General features: G+C 47.6%; 1 protein-coding gene across 1 annotated transcript; it reads right to left on the bottom strand.

Annotated features, from left to right (window-relative positions):
• Positions 1-936: 936 nt before the first annotated feature.
• Positions 937-21,998, bottom strand: BMP3 (bone morphogenetic protein 3). Its single transcript, XM_050895889.1, has 3 exons — positions 21,534-21,998; positions 9,209-10,119; positions 937-1,164 (listed from the first exon to the last, which is right to left on the bottom strand). The coding sequence occupies exons 1-3, from the start codon at positions 21,898-21,900 to the stop codon at positions 973-975; spliced, it is 1,470 nt and encodes a 489-aa protein (XP_050751846.1). The 5' UTR covers positions 21,901-21,998; the 3' UTR covers positions 937-972.
• Positions 21,999-22,896: the final 898 nt, after the last annotated feature.

Here is a 22,896-nt window from a genome sequence, read left to right as displayed (position 1 = left end):
AAGAAAAAAAAAAAATCTACTATCTGATTAACAAACTCACCAACCAGAGGCAGTTTTGATCAAATAATCATAGTGAAGGCCTACAGATAAGAATTATGCACCAAATAATTTCACGTCAGGTATCAACTACCATGATTTACTCATAGATTATTTGCAACTATGTTCTAGAATATGTTTTGTGAACAAGTCGCTCAGCCGCTTCACTGAGCGTGATACTTTCATACCCTTGGCCTGCTGAGTTTCCATAGTGGCATGAAAGAAAAGTCTTTGCTTTCGATACCACAATTACGCACACAGCAGTAATGTGCTTTGTGTTCTTCTGACCGAGGGCACTGACATCTAATAAGCTGAATTACAAAGACTATGTCAATGGAAATGAATACGCACATGCAGTCGGTGACATGTCATACCAAGGAGATATATGTCTAAGTTGGATTATCTAAGGCTCTTAGGACGTCAGATTTGTTTTTCTTCCTTGCTGCACTACTCAATAACCTAAAGGCAGAAAGCTTAGCTTTAAAATGAAGTATAGTATATATCTAATCTCCCTCCCCAGCAGTCACCATAAGAACGGAGACAAAAAATAACAGCTACTGTTGCTTCCAAAATCTTGTACAAAAATAGATCAGTATGTCCTTCTGGCAGTCTCAAAAATCTTGAAGAGTCTTCTGCAAATTCCTCTTTCATCTCTTGATTTCAACAGAAACAGTCAGTCTCCATTACCGAGACTCGTGTCTTGGTCAAATTCAGAGACGAAGGAAGTTCGTATTCTCTTTCCTTGGAATTGCTATTCAGAATCCATTCCGTTTCCATCCTCGTTGTTTGGATTTGTTTACATTTTTTTTCTTTTTTTGTCCAAAGGAAATGCATTGGCAGTGCAAACAAAAAGTAGATATCATGAAACAGCCACCCCCCCCTCCCCCCCAAACAGCAAGTGATCACCTCAGCATTTCAAAAGGGTCTCCCGAGATGTTATCTGCACGCACAGGATTCCACTGTCATGTTGGGGTACACCTTAAGAACTACGTTCTTATTTTCATCGAAGAATAAGATACTAAGAGAAGACATTTTGTCAGGAACGCAGCAAGGCTCGGGAATGCCCGGGACGACCCCGACGGCTCTCACTATGCTCTGGATGGTGGCATGGTTGGATGGCTTCAAGGCCTGCAAGAGAAAGATACAGCGGAAAATGTAACTGCACCCACGTTAGAATGGACACACATACTCTAGAACAAAACTGGTTTCTTGAAGCAGGGCCCTGTGGAGACCCCGCAGCTGACTAGCTGTAAAACCTGTCTTCTACTCGACCGTTTCCAGTTGTCACCACAGCTGCCCCGAGCCAGCAGCTGGGAACACGAATCTGGTCTGGTTCTTCTGGCCACGGGATGCGAGTGTCACTCCCTCGCTTTCACCTCGAGCGTCCCACTGGGGACAGGGCCTCGGGATCTCCGAGGGACCTGCCTTCCCAGGAAAACACCCAGGCAGCAGACAATGCAGCAAGGCGTACCTATAGGTCAAGGCAGTCTCTTCTGAGTGAATTAAGTAACACGTGGGCTGCAATTCAGTCACAAAACTTGTTCGGCTGGGAGGGAGGCAGTCGACGTGCTAGCAGGCTGATTCATTAGGGGACCAAAAGAAACGTAAGTTGTAGGCTGGGAAGTTTGACTGGTGGAACGCGAGTGTGTCAGGAAAAACAAAAGCTGATAAAACGTGTACAGATGAGAGAACCGAAGTACTTTACGCCACGATGCTAATTGATCCGGTTTGCTCTCCTGCAAGGTTCGGTTGTTTTGCTCATTCTTCCACGCCAAATCACTTCTCGTCTGTAGTATACATAATCACCAGTGACGCTGCTGAGTAACTGAGCCCCCAAATCCCATGCCAGCTGTACCTCACATGAAGATGACATTTTTCTCCACAGGGCAAAGCTTCCTGGATTTATCTCATGTAAACAGGAACACATTTGGGTTTGATAGCAACAAAAACCAAATCTGACCAGTGAGATGACTGTATTTGTTCACAAAACCAGAATACATTAATACACTCATAAAAATAAAAAAGAACGTATTCACAGAAATGAAAAATACTAAGTTTTACCTCTGAACCCCCAAACCCTTCCAAATCCAAATACCTGTACGAAAGATAGGCGAGCACGAAAAATGCCCAAGATGCAGTTTTTAGCCAAAGACTTTTGGTTTTGTAAGAGTGAAACTTTAACAATGCTTTTTAGAGCTTTTCTTACACGTACAACCTGGGAATCACACGGTTCAACATGCTCAGTCAGATGCCACTGAGAAATACATGGAACAAGATCATTTGGGCCAAATGTGCAATTGGCAGTTTTGCTGCGACGAGAGATGATTTGGTTTTGGAAACATCGGTCTTAAGGGTTAGATATCTACCTACCTGAGGTGCAAGTCTTAACGGCCTTGCATGCAAAAAGCACAGGAATAACTGAGATTCTGGCTCATCGTATCGTTTGTGTAGCATGTTAGTACATTGAGGGGTAACTGCTTCCAGTTCTGCTGGCAATACACACGGATATCTCACCTGTCCCTACTTATGGCAATGTAGCTTACGACTAATGCCAGCTGTATTTTCCTTCTTTCTCATGGAGACAGCTGTTCCTTGAATTCCAACAGAAACGGATCAGAAAGGACTTTTTCCGTATCATGTTGTTGAAACTAGTCTCAAGGGAGAACTGGAACCATTTGACACAGAATTGAAAAGGATTCACTGGGGAGCACTCAGCTATTCTTTACGTACACGTTAGACATAATTTGAATGTTTTTTCTTCTTCTCATGAGGAACCTATTTTGCCTGCAGGAAGGCTGAGCAACAAACGGTGCCAATCCTGCACATCCCTTGCTTCTGTTTATCCTCCGAGAGACTCGGAATTTTCTCAAGTATACTCAGGATCCAAGTCCCTTTTTAACACAGACGTTATACGGAGCCTGATCTCTTTCCCCTGTTGCTGTTCAAGTTTACTATCATAGCTTATCAGATGTCGTGGTTTAACCCCAGTCAGCAACTCAGCACCACGCAGCCGTTTCCCCCTCCCCCTCCCAGTGGGGTGAGGAGGAGGAAAGCAAAGGAAAAAAAAAGTAAAACTCGTGGGTTGAGATAAGAACAGTTTAATAACTAAAGTAAAATATAATACTAACAATAGTAATAATGAAATATAATAATAATAGTAATGAAAAGGGATGCAACAAAAAGAAGGGGGGGGAAGGAAAAAAAACCAGTGATGCACAATGCAACTGCTCACCACCCGCTGACCGATGCTCAGTTAGTTCCCGAACCGCGATCCGCCCCTCCCGGCCAGCTCCCCCCCGTTTATATACTGGGCATGACGTTCCATGGTATGGAATATCCCTTTGGCTAGTTCAGGTCAGCTGTCCCAGCTCTGCTCCCTCCCAGCTCCTTGCACACCTGCTTGCTGGCAGAGCATGGGAAACTGAAAAGTCCTTGGCTTAAGATAAGCGCTACTTAGCAACAACTAAAACATCAGAGTGTTATCAACATCATTCTCACACTAAATCTAAAACACAGCACTGTACCAGCTACTAAAAAGAAAGTTAACTCTGTCCCAGCCGAAACCAGGACATCAGATGAATGAGATGCAGGGGTGTGGTGATATTCTGTTTGAAATACAAATGCAAAGCTTGTTGCACCATCCTCTTAATGGCCGTAGGTTTCCCAGCATGGTTACAAAGACATTACTCTCCATCTAGGTAGCTGATCTCAAGAAAGACATTTGTGGTTTTTTGTTTGTTTTGTATTCAAGAGTACCTATACTCCTCAGCAGTAGTTGATGGGGATTTCAAAAACGTCTTAGATTAGTATACAATTCAGATTTCTGTATCATTTCTGCCTGCAAAAGGAAGCGAAAGCTCTGGTAGCGTTCAGGCTTCTTTCCTTACTCAGCCGCAGTGCAGCATTCTCCACAAAAATAACTGGGAGCCAAACAGATCTCCTGAGCCTGCTGATGAGACGTCAAAAGGTAAAACATCTATTGAGACCCTATTTCCCCTTGCCAGTCGTACTGGAATTAAAAACAGGTCTCCGAATATGCCATGTTAAGGTCTCATCGGAAACCCTTCCTTTCAGATGCAGAATCTGTATCACTGAAATACTAAATTGTACACAACTGATTTCAAGTATTGCCTCGGCTGTCAGTAGGAATAGCCCGGATACATTCTGTCATTGTACGACAGAAGAAGTATCTCTATTTGACACGGGTATCGTACAACACCAAACGTCCTCCGTACTGACTTGAAGTCTGTCTTGAATACAATACCCCCGGCCCTCAAGGTGCACTCTTGAGGATAACCAGCTTTGGCATAACTCTGCTTCTGCCAGCGGGAATTTAACTGTCACTGCAGTAAAATCCAAAGGCGTGTGCTTCTCAGAAAACCGAAATCCCCCTCGGAGCACTGAACTGGCATAACGCCCTGCAAGAGGAGGGTGAGTTAGGCCATTGCCTGCGGGCCTCCTACGCTCCGTCCAGCACAGTCACGAACAGCAGGCAGAGATTTTCTTTTAGGAGGGGAGAAGCAGGGGAGGCCGAGAGGAGCAGCGGGAGGAAAAAAATGCCGAGCTGACTCCAAACTGCCAGCTCTGTGAATGAGTCCAGCTGTGGCTCAGGCTGCACCTGCTAAGCTGCACGCATCCCTGGGAGACGTGCTGCCCCGCTGAATTTCATTAGAGATGTATTATGAGCAGGGCAAACGATGTCAGTTAAAAGCTTTCATTCCTGACCTGGGAGAGGGTCCGCCTGGCCTGCGTGCTCTGCGGCATTACGCAAGCCCACCACACGTGGGTTTGACAGCAGTCAAACCGGCTAATGGAAGGAAGGGAAGGGGTAAGGCCAGACAACTTGGAGGTGGAAGGGCGGGCGGGGGGGGAAGAGGCACATCTGCTCTTAATTACCCAACAGGTTGTCAACTTGAGGAGCTTGCCCTCAGCAAGGGAACATTATATACCCATAGGCACAGATTAGTTTGTTAGTGCCTGACGGTTATAGTATCATTTTGCAAACACGGTCTTCTTAGTAGCACGAGATATTACGCATGGCTCAAGAATAACACATGGCTCTAGAAGATGCTCGCTTCACCTTTTTATATAATTTAGCTTTTCATTCTCTTTGGAAAACAAGGTCGCTTTGGTTTTTGCGATTAAAAAAGCTCACAAAAGGAACAATTTGAATTCCAACGTGGACAGAAATCTACCAATTGCTTTCAGGGAACCAGACTCAGAATGGGTTTCAGTAACCTGCTCTCTTAACGAACTAGCTCTCTCTGCAGTACATGGCAGCAAATACTCGGCTTCACAGCATCTAAGTAACTGTAATGCTCTGCTGCTGTAATTTTTCACCCAACCGAGTCTAGAGAGTTTCATGCAGAAAGGCAGGATTAGGCCTTTTAGTAGGAATTTGTAGAAGAAAACTGGTGTCCTAGTTATGGCCTTGCAGGCCTGCGCGACAGGCTTAATTCATCGCAATCAGACCTTCCGCTTCGTGTCAGCAAAGCCATTTAAACTCTGTGCTTTATGTGCCTACCCATCTCTCCTGTTTATTTCTCACCTTTTTTCCACTGCAAGCTTTTTCCAGGGCAGGGACCGCTTCTGACAGTGCGTACGTGCCTATCCCAGGCAGAGCACAGGGGTGAAGAGGAGGAGGAAGAACGCTCCTTTGAGACCGCTAGACTTGGTTACCGTGACAATAGCAGCCAACGCTGCAAGTCTACTTATTGGAGAAGATGGAGCTAAACTACGACATCTCAGAGGCTGATGCTACTATCTGCAGGAAAGCAGAACCCGAATTTGGCAGAAAAAAAATTTGGCTCTACGTTAGAAATTTTTTGATGCCTGAAGTAATACCTCAGGGGAATTACCCAAGACGGACAACTCGCAGACAAAGCTGGAACTCCTCTTTCACCCAAGCGATACCTGTTAACTACCCTTCAGCCGTGTGCACTGTTTGTAGCTTCCTCTCGCGCCTCAGAGTGTCAAACACAAGTTTAAACTTCAATTAAATTTCATTTTGCCGCTTCAGAACCACTGGTACTAAACTCATCTTGGCATGTTTTAGCTGCAGGAGCATTTGTATGGCTCATCGTGTTTCTTTCCAGAGGTTTGAAGTTACTCTGGGAATTAAGCCCTGAGGTTATGGAGCAGGTTAGGGATTTTTCGGTTGCAGGTGCTAACAAAGGCTCTGTGCAAGGAATAGGAACCTTTTTATTACAGTGCTTCTTTATCGTTACTCTACTTTTGGTTTCTGAGAGTTTCTTTATCTCCATGAAGATACATCACGCTTTTTGCTGCTGGAGAACCTGCGTTCTCAAAGTCTCACCTCGACTCTTAAAGAGAGACTTGCTTTCTGTCTTAAATCCGTTATTTCCCATCAGCTCTCGGCAGGATTAGATTTCAGTCGGAGCAAGGAGAGACCAGTAACAAGGGCTTCTAAAACGGCTACATCCAAAACTGTTTTTGAGAAAGCCTCGTTTGCTCTTGAGCGTGCACATTATTGAGCAATCTGAGGTTTGATCCAGACTCTCCTACAGGCAAAGGGGGGTTCTTCCCAGTCTGCATCAGGCATCGGCTAACCCTGAAATATATGCTATGTACTGACTATTAAAAGAGAGCTTTTCTGCCTCAGAGGGTAGAAACCTATTTTGCATGTCTGCCACATGTTTTTAAAAAAAAAAAAAAAAAAGAGATTTCTAGTGACTGGGTTGAAACGGTTATTCTCTAGGCAGCGCTAGATCCTGGCAGTTCATCAGCACCTCGACTGTCATTTACTTCTTTGAGAGCCAAAAGAGCCAGACCCGGTGTCCTGGTTTCGGCTGGGACAGAGTTAATTTTCTTCTTGGTAGCTGGTACAGTGCTGTGTTTTGGATTTAGTGTGAGAATGATGTTGATAACACTCCGATGTTTAGTTGTTGCTAAGTAGCGCTTATCTTCAGCCAAGGACTTTTCAGTTTCCCGTGCTCTGCCAGCAAGCAGGTGTGCAAGGAGCTGGGAGGGAGCAGAGCCGGGGCAGCTGACCTGAACTCGCCAAAGGGGTGTTCCATACCATGGAACGTCATGCCCAGTATATAAACTGGGGGGAGTTGGCCGGGCGGCGCGGATTGTGGCTCCGGAACTAACTGGGCATCGGTCAGCGGGTGGTGAGCAATTGCATTGTGCATCACTGGTGGGTTTTTTTTGTTTGTTGGTTGGTTTTTTTTTCCCTTCCTCCCCCTCCTTTTTGTTATATTCCTTTTCATTACTATTATTATTATATATTTCATTATTACTATTGTTAGTATTATATTTTACTTTAGTTATTAAACTGTTCTTATCTCAACTCACGAGTTTTACTTTTCCTCCCCCCCCCCGCCCTTTCCTCCTCCTCACCCCACTGGGAGGTGGAAGGGGGAAGCAGCTGCGTGGTGCTTAGTTGCTGGCTGCGGTTAAACCACGACACCCAGTAACCTTAGGAAACGGGAACCTAAACACTTTTGGACTTATGACGAGACACCTTTAAGCCTTTCCAAGAAGCTGCTACACATTTCCCCCCCCCCCCCCCATCATCAGAAATACAGAGGAACTTAACTGAAATTGCCCTCCAGTAGAATCACTGATTGTCCGATGCGTCCTTGACTCTTTGCTTTGCTTCTTTTGTAATACTGATGGTAGCCCATAGCAGGCATCTCATTTTAAAGGAAGAATATTTTAGGGGCCAGGATCAGCTGAGCTATAGACACTATATTTTTGTACTCCTTTGAACTGACGTACTTGAACTCTTCTGGTTTAAGTATCACGTACCATTTTCTCCTAAACAAAAATCAGAGCAACACTCTTTTATGGTTGGGATGACGTTTTCGTAACTAAAGCAGCAACTGGAAATGCTAACCCAGTCTTAAGCGGAGGGATACAGCAGGCACTTTTATAACTTATTTGTCCTTCAAGTTAGAATGGAAGTAGTCCAGGTCCGGCGCTTTTAAAATTTCTCACCTGTATGCTGAGTTACTCGTTTGACAGAGCACGGTTCCCATCAACAATAAAGTAAAAGGCCCAGTGCAACGTGTTCAAAAGATAATGACTCTCTCTCCTCCTGTTCCCTTTCATTTTTTCCTTTGATCCGAAATCTGAAAGCCTGCCATTGCCGTTGGAGGTAGCCAGGTAAGTCACCTCCTCCTTCCGAGAGAGACTCCTGCCTTCCTCAGCTTGCCTCCTCTGGGCTCCATCCCCTTCGGTACGTCGCTCCACCTGTCATTTTCACAGGGTGACTCCCTCGGGTCCTTAAGCCACTGGAACGCCACATAAATTTCGGAACTAACTGCTAAGGCTTCACTGTGGCAGGAACAAAGACTCTTGAACGTGAGGTTACAGCGGGACCAAAAGCCCCGCCTTCACTGACATTTCCTGTCGGCGTTATTGGTGCGTACGCCTCGTTTCAGGCCAGCCTCGAATACCGCGTCCCACTTTCAGGTTTCGGTAAAGTCCGGGGGGGTCCATGCTGCTAATAATGCTATCGGGCATTCGATTTTAAGGAGCTGAGTTCACCCACCTAAGTCACAGGGCTAGGAGCGCATCACCCTTTCTTGCTACTCGCATGCAACAATCTCACAAAAACCAGAGGACATTTCAAAAGTCAGTTGGCCAGGATCCATCGCTTTTGGAGCCACTCGGTCTGTCACAGAAGTGATTCATTTCACTCTCCTGCTTATGCTTGGAGCGTCCCAACCGCTCCTACAGCTCCACAGAGCCTCTCTGTCATTGTGACAGTCACGCCTCACGAGGCACCCATTTCTCCTAGAGCGTGCTATGCTGACTGACCCCAGCGTGGGTCTGGCAGCAGAGACTCCTTCGAGGCCTAACGACTACTGTCTAATAAGCAATTTTCTGGATCTGGCTTGTATTATGTTTATTAAACAGGTTAATAACAAGTTCACACATCATAAGCACTATTCAGGAAATGTTTTATGGCGATTTGGGTTCTGGACAAAAAACTAATACCATGTAATATTTTTTTAATTACATTTACAAGCCTGTCTTTTTACTAGCTGTTCTAACCATTACTCCTTGCAGAACGAGCCAAAGATATCACTTATTTACTAGATCCGAACATGTAACAGGTGACCAGCTGCCTTTTACTGACGCAGGAAAGAAAATGCAGAGTTTACGGTAACAGACAGCGCAAAAGAATCAATAAAGACCGTACCTTTGGAATTGGGAACTGGCATTCCCCTGAGCAGTAATAGGCGTCAAAGGATTTAGGGGAAATAATCCACTCGCTCCAGCCAATGTCTGCAAAATCCACCTTGAGATAGCGCCGGGCGCAATACCTTGGCTCATTCCACTGCTTCCTCCTCGCCTTCTTCAGCGTTTGCTCATCGAACTGGAGAGTCTGGCTCTTCTGGTGATGACTCTTCCTCTGCTTTTTCTTACTCTTTGCCCTCTCTGCTAACCGTGGCTGGAAGGTTTTGTAGGGCTTTCTGTCTTCCCATCTCTCATCCTCATTGTACTGGTACTCGGCTCCTGGAAGCTCGTTATTCTGCAACGGCAACAGGACGTTTACGGAGCGTTTTCGCCGCCGCTTCCCGAGGCCGGTCCTCACGTGGTTTTCTGGCCTGGGAAAGACCCTTGCCAGAGGATGACGGTGCCCTTGCAAACTAGAGACAACACTCTCTGGCTCTGAAATAGCAGAATCATTGGCATAAATCAGAATGTAGGGTTCGTAGCGAGAAGGTGCCCTTTTCCAGGGGTGATGGCTGGTCAGATCCATTTTGACACTGATCAGGAGTTCATTGTTTTGTTTTGCTTCGTGCAGGAGCTGAGTGATATCCTTCCACTGCCAGGAAAGGACATCCTGGTAAGCAGTGGAGACGTTTATGAGGAAATGTCCCAGGCTCCGAGTCTGGTTCCCAACAGAAGGAAAGGTCCAAACTGAAAGATGTATCTGAATTTCGGGTTTCCTGTGCCCGTGACGAGAACAGCCTCTGGACTGGGAACAGTTCCACTTAGCATGCAGCAAATCACCAATATAATAATACACCGAAGCTGACAAGACGTTTTCAGACTCGGTGAGTGACGTCAAGTTAAAAACGTACATCTCCTGGCTTTCAGGGCTCCCTAGAAGAAGAAATACTTAGATAAGAATATGGGCATTTCAAAACGTTATAGAGAAAGGACCGAGCGCATTGCTTTCTAGGTTACACATTAAGTTCACGGGAAGGTTTCACTCGGTGCTGCGGGAACAGGTTTAGGCCACCATTCAGAAAAATAACCAAGCCGGTAAACCGGTGACCGTAAATCACACGCTTTCCATCTGGTTTCCTTGTAATACCTATCTCCATCCAGAAATACTCACACGTTTCCTACTGCTCTTCTGACTTCAGGAAACAAACTAGGTCACAGGAAAACAGCTCGGTAACAGATGCGCTAAAGACTTTATCTATCATCCAGAAATCTGAGCAACGCCATAGTAAGGTTTTGCTCTTTTGTAACGTTTGCAACCCCGTCCCTCTCAAATTGCACTTAGGTGACTATGGCTGCCGTGTCGTGACTAAAGAACTGTCCTTCTTTGTCCAAGACAATGGGGACATCAATGGGACATCAGTGGCACTGAACCATGCCTTAGCCCAGACCTAGCTGAAGCTGGAGAAAGGCTCCCACAGGCTTCACTAGGCACTGGCTTGTCTGTAAACTTCCATTATCCTGTCGAGCCACAGCCTCAGCGGGAACGAAAACATTTGCTTCCCTACTAGTAGAGGCTCAACGTGGCAGTGAGGAAGAGGAAAAGCCTGGATTCAAACGGGGCGTGATTCCCAGTGTTGCCACAGGCTTTCAAGTGTACTGCCAGGTAAGTCACTTAAGCTCCGATTACCAAGCCGTTCAATGCAAAAAAAGCCTAGCCGGTTCCTTTAAATCTTCCGCTCCGCTCCACTGTGATCTGGGCCTCACCTACAAGACAGGGGCTTTGGGGCCTGGGTGGCATTTACTCTTAGCTTCTAAAGATGTCAAAGAGACTATTAAAGAGGGTCCCAAAACCATGTAACATTTGGTACAGCTACCTATGTATCTCAGGATGCAAAACAGGTAAGCAAACATAGAAAGCGCTGCACGTTTCAAAAGCTAAACGAGAAGACAAACTGGCATCCTGTGTTACAAAGGATGTTTCCTCTCGATATTAACCATTCCTCCATTACAGTAAGACCAATTTATTGGCCCCTCAAGTGGTCAGCGACCTCTGCAAGCACAGCCGGGTCTTCGTGACCTAGAGCCCTTCACGACGGCAAGGTTAGAGTCGGGCACAGAAGGAAGTATAAAGTTATCGGTAACAGCCTTGCCACAAAGAAGGAATGTGGCTCGCCTCTAAAGACACGGGGAGAAGAAACACCAGGATAGAATCACTGTTTAATCATTTTTAAGGCTTGGATGTCAGCTCTCGAGAAGGAGACGATTCACCATTCATAATGAGCTAAAGACACACAGCAGGTCTGACAGCCTTTTGGCTAAGTCAAAAGGCTAATCGCAACCAAAGTCTCCCTCTAGAATAATCAGGCCCAGGACTGCTTCAACTACACTGGGTAAATTTAGTCATTGCACCTAGGACGCTTCATCAGGTTTCATGCCAGTCACAGTTAGAAAGTATTTACTAGTGTAGCTGAAGGTAGGTGGACAGTACTAGAGCAACCCCAATAAACACAAGAAAGCCAACGCAAAATGTCTTGCTTTTGGGGGGGGTGGGGGGGGTGGCGATGGCGAAACGCACCCGCTTGCCTCTGTGCAGAGGGAAACAAGCCAAGGACAATCCTTCTTCCTGGTCGGGATGTTACTGTAGCGATGAGGAGGGATGTGGGGAACAGTGGGGTTTCCGCAGCTGTGAAATTAGAGAAGTCAACCTAACCGCAGGTATCTTGCACCAACCCAAAGATGCACTCCTAACTCAGGCTGATCTGTGAAAACAGATGGCTGACTGCTTTAATCCCCTGTAGGGTGCAATAGAAAGGCTTGAGGGTAAGGTTTAATTTTTGTTTTAAAATTTCCTGCTTGGACTGCAGCTACATCTGTCCTTCAGAGCGAGAGACGCATAGATCCAAATGTTAAGGTGCTATTGAGAGCTATAAAACCAGGCTGTACGGAAAAGTCAAATACAGTAAAGCAAAGGTATGGTCTGCAGCCTCCCAAAAGGCTGGAAACAACCCAACCCATTTGGAAAACAAGGGCACACAGAGTTAAATGCTTCTTTGACATCACGGCATGCCAAAACCCTCTCCGGAGGCTGACGAGAAGTTGTAGTTTACAGAATTTTGCAAGAGTTTTGCTCTTTCTGATTTTTTTATTCCAAGCAATGACAAGCATAGAGATGCCCGGGGACTAGGGAAGAACAGCCTCCCCGCGTCCACCCTCAAAACACTGTACTATGTCCCCTGCCCAAGCAAGCGAAAACATCAGTTCCAGTACTGATCTTTCACAGATTTTGACAGCTTGACGTCCTGGGTGACATTCTGTAGTACCAGCCGGCATATCCCAACTGCTAACGCCTTTCAGATAAGTCCAGCAAAAGATCGTATTCTCCCTCTGCCTCCCCATCCCCACCTCAACAATCTAAGCGGCTTCTTCTTCTAAACTTTTTTTTCTCATCAATATTCTAACCGATACATTAAAAAAAACAGGAATCGGTCTCACTAGAAAGACAGAACCCTTCTCCCCAATATATCACGTGCATTGCTTCATGAAATTAGAGGAAAAACAACGTACACTTTTCTCATTGAAACAGGGGAAATAAAGGCCAAATCATTTTATGGAAGACACCCTTGTTTACACATTCAGCCCAACCTCACGGTGGATCACATAGTTAAGTTCCCAATAGCTGAAAACTAACGTACCAAACCCATCCAATTTCTAGCTATGACTTATGCCTGGGGAACTAGATTTCCTTTGAATTCGATCCTACTTTTAATTCCTCAAGCCAAAACCGGCTGTTTATTACACTTGTACTAAACACACACAAGGACCCGACCTCCGCTCGGTTTGTAATCACCAATATAATAAGGTTAATATGTAATTTGGCAGCGCACTAAGTACATCAGTCTTAGGAACCAGAATTTACGATGTCTCATGAGCGCCTGTTAAAGAAGTTATTCTTTCAATCTCTGTTGTATGTTGAATGACAAGTTTTGATTTTAATTTTTAATAAGAATTCCACTTAACAAATACTGCCTGTTCTAAATTGGCATATTGTAGCGGAACACAAAACAAGCTGCTTTTGTTTGTAAAGAAACCCTAGATGGCGTGAAACAGACACAGGAGGGATATATAGTTTTGATTAAAAGCAAAACTCAAGAAGCCACTCTGGGTATTTAACTCTACCCCCACGACTAAGTACTTGCAGCAGGTGGTGCTATTTTCTTACTGAATGACCTCCAAGCTCAAACAGCTCTGAGGAGTCTTCCGATCATTCACTCGGCAAAATCATCTTGAAACCAGTCACGAGCGGCCAGCGCAGATGTCTATGGATTTGCTGGCTTCCGGCTCAGAAAAACCTAACTGTGTGACCAGGGTTTCTGTCACAACTTAGGAACACCGTGTCAAATACATCCGTTGTGTGACAGCGATACCTGACTCCCAGATGCGAGCCGAAATAAGCATTCCCCAGGCTAGCCATTACCCTTAAAAACGACAGACACGTCAAGGAAGATTCAGCTTTAAAATATCGACAAACGCACCTTTTCCTCTGGAAAACTTCATTTCACTTAAACGAAACTTCGTCCTTAAACCAAAGAGGACAGAAACCGCTGAAAAGCTGTCCCCACAATAACGTACTTTAAACTATTAGCCAAGGTCAGGAGCATAGTTTAAACTTTTCACCAATGTCAGGAGGTATCGAGTAGCATCTAACCAAATTTCACTGTGATGCAAGAAGCTTTCCATGAGCTTCATCCAGCTTGCTCTACTGACACCAGTGAAGTTTTACTGACTGATGTGAGCTGAGACTTTGGTCTTTGCAATGACTTACACTGGTAACACCTCTCACATAAACAGTTCGATAGACTGATTTCCCCCTTTGCTAATCCCAAAGAACCCCGAACAAAACCCCGAGCCAAATCTAAGTAGGGCTTTAATTCTAATACCTTGTCAACGTTCAGTAAATGGTTTTTCCTAGGATGCTGCCATCAAGAGCTCCACGTTAAACGGAGGGGAGGAGGGGGCCAAACCGCAGGCTGAAGTCCATCAACAATTGCTCAGCAGCCAGCGGACAGAGGCAGACTGACTAAGCCCAGCTAAGGCCTCTGGCCAGTCTGTCCTCTGTAACAAGACCTTTAAGGTCTCAAAGGCAACAAGATCTCCCTGCAACAAAGCCCTCTATTGCTCTAGAAGGATAAAGTCAGCTTTGCAGCTGAAAGCAAGTTAAACACAGGCCCAGACACCTATGCCCTAGAAGATCGTGGCATCACAGTAGCTTTTTTCTTATGTTTTCAATATCAAACAAAAACGGTGAAAACAGCAGCTTGCTTTGTGCTAGCTGCCCAGACAAGAAACGGTCTGTTGCAGACATAGGCAAGGATCTGACGCTGAAGTACGACCCTTCAGAGGGATGCTGGACAGAAGGTGCCCCTCTGCCTGGGCTGGCTCTTAGGATACGGGAGTGGTGGGAAGATCTTTGCGAACCCTGGGTGTCCCTGCACTGCAGGCAGCTGCTGGAGCAAACTCGCAGTCGGGTCCACCGCCTTACTGCCTGGCAAGATTCCGTCTGCTATCTCTGAGCAGCTGTACTTAGTAAACCTCGCACTCATTTGCAGCAGTATACAGCGCTATTCACTGGCAACTCAGTATTATTTGAGCAGCAGTATCTTCCGTGGCTCACTTGATACGCTTCCCAACTCTGCGAGCAGCAGATTTCTATCCGAGCACCACTACTGGAGCTAAGTCTTTTAGTTCCTTCTTACTTGAAGTAAGTTCTGCTAACTCAGAACTTTCCTCTTTTGTAGCACAAAATAGGAAGCGCAGAAGAGTTCTCAGCAACAAAGCATGTAAGGAGGAGAAGATTTAAGAGGAAACAAGCAAAGGAAAAACAGGTGCAACAGAGCTATACGCAAGGTATACACTGCTACCTTCCAGATACTCCGAGGCCAGATTTTAACGGCAACCTCTGCTCCCCTTCAAGGGATCGCCATACGTTGCTGCCAGCCCGATGAGGAATTTTCAAGATCAAGCTCTGCATGACAGACCTCTTCTGAATTGCAATAGGTAAGACATAGCATCGCTGCACTGTTAGCATTGCTCGCTTCTACGGCGTAGAGCTTTGGAGCGGCAGCCACGAGCTGGGCAGAAAGGTACGTGACGAGGAGAACGTCTCCTTGTTTGTATTCACGTAGAATATAATTTGGAAGGGGCATGCAGTTAAATGGACAGGCTACAGATTCATTGGCCTCCTCAGCCCACATGCAAGTCATTATTCACCTGCACGCTCTCCCCTTGCTCGAATGAAACCCAGACCCCAGTAGCACCACGGCAAAGCTTGTACTGGGCCAGCGTCGCTTCCCCAGTCTCCCGCACAAGCGACCACAGAGCTCTCTGGGGTGCGGGGAGAGGGGAGGTACAGTCTCTCCAGGCCTAAAGCAGAAAAGCCTTACACTGCCACACAGGCGGTTGTCGCCCAGATGCCAAGTCAGGGTGTGCCATCGCTCGCCGTTTGGACTACCAGCGATGCCGGCTTATTTACCGATAGCTCAGATGAGAAAGCAACCCAGCTCATAGCACTGCAGCTGGAGTACTTGCACCCGCTGAATCTTCAGAGGCATGGCCTGTGCTTCCTCACCTTCCTGCAATAACCCGCAGCTGTATGGATTGCCTGTTACTGGCATTAAAAAGGTATTTTAAGAAAAAAGCAGTAGGTCTGTGGAGACTGACATCACCGGCATGAACATATTCATGTTACAAGGGGCATTTCCAGGCATCAGTAAGCTGGAATGAGTCCACTAACATGTGGTGTGTTTACCTTTATAGAGGATGCACTGACATTTTTATGGACTGCCAAATCTATCCCACGGGTGAAAAAGGATGCAATAACGAGGACTATTTAGTTATATAGTCATCATTAGCCATCATTTAAATGAGGTATTAAAGCGGTGCCCTTGTGCCAGTGCACAGTTAAGAATGTATCAGTGTTTCCATTGTAAAACTTTGTTTTCATGGGTTCATAGCCCAGCTACAAAAGTTCGCTCAGAGCTGCAAATGGGAACAAGTTCCACAACAGGAACACAAATTTGGAAGCCACATTTCTTCTTTTCTCCCACCTTTGCTCTTACTTGATCGCTGCTTCCCCCTTACCCACTTGAGGATTTTGCAAAAGAAAAACACAGGATCCGGTTCTCTCTTTTTAAAGAGCATAGGACTTGGCACCAAACCGATTTTATTAATTCTTTCAAATTTATTAATTCTTTCTATCAAAGCAGATAAGGTCATAGCAGCTAGTAACTCGATATAAAAAAAGTCCACCGCTCTGATTAAAGCTATCAGCTACTTCAGTAAAGAACTCCAAGAAGCAGCGATGGTGCATGCTCAGGATCTAACTTACATGTGGATTTTATGATATGAAAACCACAAGTATGCACATTGCATACCATAAATGTGCTGCGCAGTGGTCAAATGATCTCTCTTCTATGCATTTTAAGCAGAAAGACCACAGCAGGTCTGAAAACTAAACACAATATCGAACTCGAAGCTAGCACAAGCTAAGCAAGTAAGGAGGTTGCAGCAATGAAGTACACAAAACTGGGAAGGGGAACACGAAAAGCCGACTCTACTCCTTCTCACAGTCACGATTAATTCCGCTTCAGCCGGCGGCAGTAGGTCGGCTGTATGAAAACCAAATCGCGCACAGTCTGTCCCCTCGAGGCCAGAACTCCTCACATTTGAAGTGACGTGCTCTAGAAACTGTGACCGCCTGGGGACTGTGAGCACAGGTCATCCACGTGCATGACAGCACAGCGAGACTGGTGGTAACACAAGCCAGAAAATTCAAATTCCGAGTCTGGTCCCGAGAGGCCGAACCTACAGGTCCTGCCCATTTGCCTTAGAGAAGGTTTGCAGATTTGGGCCCAGCCTGCCCAAATCGTAGCTTAACGGTTTTCAAGTTCCTTCTGCCTAAAAACTACCAGAATGCCGGTGCTTCCATTTTATTTATAAGGGTACAGCAGAAAAAAAAAAACCCAAACCAACCAAAACCCAACAAACAAAAGACCTCCAAAACCAAAACCCCCCCCACTCTCACCGTCTCCTGCCTGAATGTTTTTAACACCCTCATTACAAAAGACCCTTAACGTTACCAGCGCTCAAAAAGGCTAGAATTTGGCCCGTACTGGTTTTCGCAGGCTGATGGCGGCCGGTGACTAGCTGGTTTCCCTATGCAGTACTCGGTTTCCCCTCTTTGCGTGGGCAGTTCATACCACAACAAAGGAAAGAAAGGCGTTTTGAAAAGGAGGAGAACATAGTTCTTAAACCACAAAAATTGGCCTAGGGGCAGGTGTAATACCTAAAATTACTTGAAATTCAGTCAATAAAAAAGAGTTTAAAGTAATTTCTGACTGTATAGCTTTACTATAACATCATTAGAGGGACCCTCCAATTAAAGTCGAGTTTTTTAAATGACTCATTTGCAAGACATGTTCCTTTAGCGATGCTGTGATTAAAAGCGCTTTCAAAAGCAAACTGAAAGTCTTGCGTTCGAGGCTTTTATCTTTCCGCTGTCTTTTATTTAGTCCGCGCTGTATCTTTCCTCCAGATCCTGAGCCTCGGCAGCTGCAGATCAGCACACCTCTACGGGAAGCACTGAAGGTAAGCAGATTTGTGTCAGCTGGAGGTCTGGCCATCCAGCGGTTTCGCTAACCGGCAGCAGAAAGGAACGGTCGCGTGCAGAAACCGACGCACAGACTCGACCATAGTTTAAGAGCACGCTTGCCAGAACTGTCAAAGCGTTCGGCTCTAACTCGCGTATTGTCTGACCTTCCTCCTAGCTGTCTTTTTAGACTCACAAGGGATGGAAAACCACTCACTGTCGTGGTACCCGCAGCTAAACAACTGGAAAAGGCTCCGCCTTAGGATTCTGACTGAAGCTGAGCTCGCTCCGAGGCCTGGCCTAAGCACGACAAGGGCTGCTAGTGTCATCCCAGAAACATCCCACAACAATGACACAGCTGCCACGGAAATCACGGGCTGAACATCCTTTGACTCAAATACATCGAAATAAATTAGAGCAGTTAAGTCAATGAGAGAGAACAGTGCTGGAATGTGACTAGATATACTGTGAACGATGTACATCCTTACTTGACTTGCAAGGGATTTGGGGCCCGGGGTTTCTTTCAGCTTTGTCACGGGCATCAAAGGTTCCTTTTTTGAGTGAGTCAAATGGAACAATTATGTTTTGAGATAATTTAGCAAGATTAATGCAAAACAAATTTGCCTGAATAGCAGATCATATGAACATTCATCAAAATCAAAGGCCAAAACTCCCAGCCCAAACAACAAAACCACTAACAATCCAGCCTAGTCGTGAAATCTGGTGCGCGCGAGAGATTTCAGGGCAGCGTAGGATGAAAACTTCAGAGGTGCCCACGCAGGGCTGAAGCTCTCGTCCTATCCCCTCGGAGGACTGAGCCACAGAAAAAGAAACTTGCATTTAGCACTTGTTAGGACGCTTCTTTTGATTAATCACGTCTTAGTTCTTTCTTGTTGGCTGTCCATCGCAAGACCACAGCTGCCATACGCAACACCGCTTTTCTCGGACTAGAAACAGGGACGAGTTTCGACAAATCCTACCAGTTCCTGGTCTCACCACGCAACACACTGCCTTACAGGGTCTCAAAAATTTGTCTGGCGGGTTATCTGGGCGATCTGGGAAAGGCCTTTCCCGTGTGCTGCAGAAGAGCCAGAAGCCCTCCAGTGGAAAAGCAAGGACAGAAAGGTTTCACAGCCACGTTTGAAAGTCGTGTTTGAGAAAAGAAACAGTTTCTCTCCTGAAAATATACGATTAAATTGCAAAATGTACGGTTAAACTGCAAATGAAATCACTAAAGGTTTCCTTCAAGGCCTCTTGCTGTTGATGCAGGAAAAACAGGCGGATTCTTAGGGAAGTTCTGCTCATCGCAGACAAAAAGCTGTCTCCTGAAGGGGTTGCCAGCAGGGATGGTAAAATGTGCTGAAGGAGTAACGGCAACATAATTTATTAATTTAACTGATGCAGCCACATTAAGGACAAGGGGAAGCCTGCGGGAGACTGAAATTTGCAGCCGAGGAGTGCAACAGTCAGAGCAGAGGATCTGGAAACAAACTACCTCGAAAGGGAAACGCTGTGGATGTGCCGTTTCCAGAGAAAGCCTTTTCACTCCCCCCACCGCCCCAAGGAACATTTGATCTAAGGGCTTTCTGGAAATGCACTTTTTTGCCATCAATAACCACACAAAATGAGGTGCTGCCCCTGCCTACAGCGAGAGAACGACAACAGCTAACTAGTTAAATATTTTGCATAAATACTTATAAAAGTGTCAAAAAACTTATAACCACTTCCAATTTATTGCTTTGGCACTTGAACTGTGGAAGTATTGGAGAAGGAGGAAAGGGATTAGTGAATAGTGTGTTTATAGGACTGCTGCCACCCAATGTCAAGTGAGAGTATAAATATAATCAGAAAGGCCACAGAGATGGGATTTCAACCAAAGGCCTTCTAGGTTTAGAACAATAAATATCTTTAATCACATATGCTTAAAGGAGCAAATATCACTCTGCTGGGATAATACCCTCCCCCCCGCTTTCAGTGAGGGAACTGCTTATTGCAGAACAAAGCAACGTACGTTAGACTTCATATTGCAAAAAAACGGTCACGTTAGAAAGACAAGAGAGTTCCTCTGCAGGAGCGGCACCTGGGGACTCCCAGCTCTCCATCCTCCAAACGCAGGGTATTTATGCCTCTAGCCTCTAAAGCCTCTCTTGCGGACAGAAACACTTGCACTAACATACGATGGAGAGCATTTGTAGGGCTGAATCCCAAGACACCAAAGCCATTCAATTATTCATTGTATTTGATCTCTGCGCAGAGCTATCGTATAATAGACATTGTTGCCTTTGAAGAATCAGAAATAATGACTCCAAAGAAACCTAAGGAAAGTCTGGCACCCAGCTCTCAGTTTTCTGGGAGAGGAAGGAATCAGTGCAGGTCACTGAAGCTCCCAGACAACGCTCGGTTTTACTGACAGATGCTCGTCCGTGAAAAAGCTGCTCGGTCAAACCGCTAGTGCAATGTAAAATAAGAGACTGGCAAATCAGGCTGCTATGTATGTCGTTGCTACACAGGACAGCTGTCATACAAACAGCAAGTTTTTGGGATGCAGTGGATTTGGGAAGCATATCCCAGTGAAGGTCATGTTTGGGTTCTGGCACTTCCATTTAGCCCTGGCAGAGGTCAGATGCACAAAAAGCACAAGAGTGGAATCGGGGGATGCAGCGCCAAGACAATGCCATCTTCTCTTTCTGCTAGGACAGACTTCTTTTGGGATGCTGCCATGTTAAATACATGCCCCCCCCTTAATGAAAAAATGACTTTACATTTTCATGAATCTACCTGTGCACGCCAGTATGTAATCATGGAGAGATCTAAGTGCCGCTGCCAAAAATGCTGAGATTCAGTATTTACCATGCACCAATTACGCTTCAACTAAACTCATTTGCTACTGCCCCTAACTGCCGCTACTGTCACCAACGTCTCAAAATGAGTACTCTGCAGGTAGTCTAAAGGATTGCCAAACCACGTTATTGCTCTGCCACATGCAAATCAGCCCTTGGTTCCAACAGAAGCTACGCATGCAAAACACCGATAAAAGGAGACTCCAGAGAGGATATGTTAATTACTCCACTTCCCTCATATGGTACTCAGTTATCACACGGCAGAGACGCCGCGTACAGAGTTGAAGAGATAAACCCGTAATTAAAACACAGGACTGCTGCTGCAGGAAGCATCACTTTTGTGATCCTTTTCTCATCTTCTTCCCTACATCGCGTTCCCCGGGCACTAAAGCGGATACACTGCTCGATGAGAGGGCTGCCGCGCAGGACTAGCGCTCCTCACAGGGCTACGACCGGACCGTTACCTTCCTTCTCGCAGAACTGAAGCCCGTCCGCCTGCACAGCGTCCCCCGCACACCGAGCTGCCTCGGCGGCCGGGTTAGCCTGCACAGCGGCCGAGCTCCCGCAGCAGAGAGCCCTTCCCTTCCCCTCCCCTCGGCTCCGCGGTGGCGGCGCGCCCGCAGCCGGCTCTGCGGGCCGCGAGGGGAGCGGAGCGGCCGGGGCAGCCCTGCGCCAGCCCCCCGCCGCGCCCCCGGGGCTCCACCGCCGCCCGGCCGGGAAAGCTCGGCGGCGGCCGCCCCCCCCCCCCCCCCCCGCGCAAGGGGCTCGCACGCCCGCGGCGAAGCGTGCGGGGTCCCGCGGGCAGCCCCCTCCTCACCCGCGGGGCCCCGCGCAGCGCGGCGCGGCGCAGCCCCGCCACTCACCTGCCGCCAGCGGGCGGAACCCGCGCACCGTGTTGCCCTGGCGGGGGTGCGGCCCGGGCCAGGCCGGCGGGTCCCGGGGCCGCGCCGCCGCCCGCCCGCCGCTGTACTGGTCGTAGAGCCGCAGCATGTGCTCCGAGACCTTGTCCCCCGGCTGCAGCCGCTCCGGCCGCCGCCGCTCCGCCTGCTCCTGCCGCTGCCCCAGGCCGTAGTCACCTGCCGCGGCTCTCGCCCGGCCGCCCCGCGCTCCTCCCGGGGCAGCCCGCCGCCGCAGCCCGACCCAGCGAGCCTTCAGCACGTCCCCCAGCGCCAGGCACAGGCAGCCCCAGCCCAGGCACAAGCACAGCACCCAGCGGGTCGGCGCCGCCATCCTGCCCCTCCGAGCCGGCTGGGCGGGCTCCGGCGTCCCCCTCGTCCCGGCTGCCCCGGCCAGCAGGCGGGCGAGACCGACACCCCCAGCCAAGTTTGTTTCGGCCAGATGCGACCCTCGGCGGCGACGGGTGCGGACGGGGCTGCGCTAAAAATCGCAGACGGGGTTTCCTCTTTTGCGGGGGGGAAAGAAAAAAAGAAAAAAAAGGAAAAAAGGAGGAAAAAAAGCGGGGTGGAGGAAAGCGCCACGGTATCAACCGCCCGTCCTTCCCGGCGCTGGCAGCGAAGGTGTTTATTCCTCTTGCTGCGCAGGTTGTTTTTTGGCGAGAGGTGGAGGCGTTGCTCTCCCGTGCAGCTGGATGCTCCTTCCCCGCTGTGACCGGTGCAGGCGCAGCCCGGGTGAGTTGTCGTGGGGTGTGCGCGCCTGTGTGCGTGTGCGAGTGAGTGTGAGTGTGAGTCCCGGCGCGCGGGGCTGATCTGTGTAATCGGCAGCCAATCACACCGCCCTCTCCTTCGGCTCCGGCTGCAAGCAAGAGGCAAAGCAAAGGGGAAACCACCACGCAGAGGAGAGCGGACACACACACACACACAGACACACAGACACAGACACACACACACACAGACAGACACACACACACACACGCGGAGACGGAGGCAGACTTGACTCTGGAAATGCAATCACTGGCACTGCTCGCGTCCCTGAGGGCAGCCGGGGAACGGGGTGGTGGGATGTTCCCCTTCCCACCTCCACCCAGCCTCTTCCAAAGGCAGTAAAACAACATGATTGCAATACAACCAAAATCACGAGTCAAACCGCACTCAGCCTTCTCCCCTTGAAAATCTCAAGGCTTGCCTGGACTCGGAGCACAGTCCGTGGCAGGCAGGTGGAAGGGATGCTAACCGGGCTGGGCTGGGGTTCAGCCCACCTCTCCCGAGGGCCAGCCACGCTCAGTGGCACTCTGCTTCCTCCTCTGTCACCCTCTAACCCGGCCAGGGC

Source organism: Gymnogyps californianus, chromosome 4 (assembly GCF_018139145.2).
Source record: "Gymnogyps californianus isolate 813 chromosome 4, ASM1813914v2, whole genome shotgun sequence".
NCBI lineage: Eukaryota > Metazoa > Chordata > Aves > Accipitriformes > Cathartidae > Gymnogyps > Gymnogyps californianus.
This window is presented reverse-complemented; position numbering and strand designations above follow the sequence as displayed.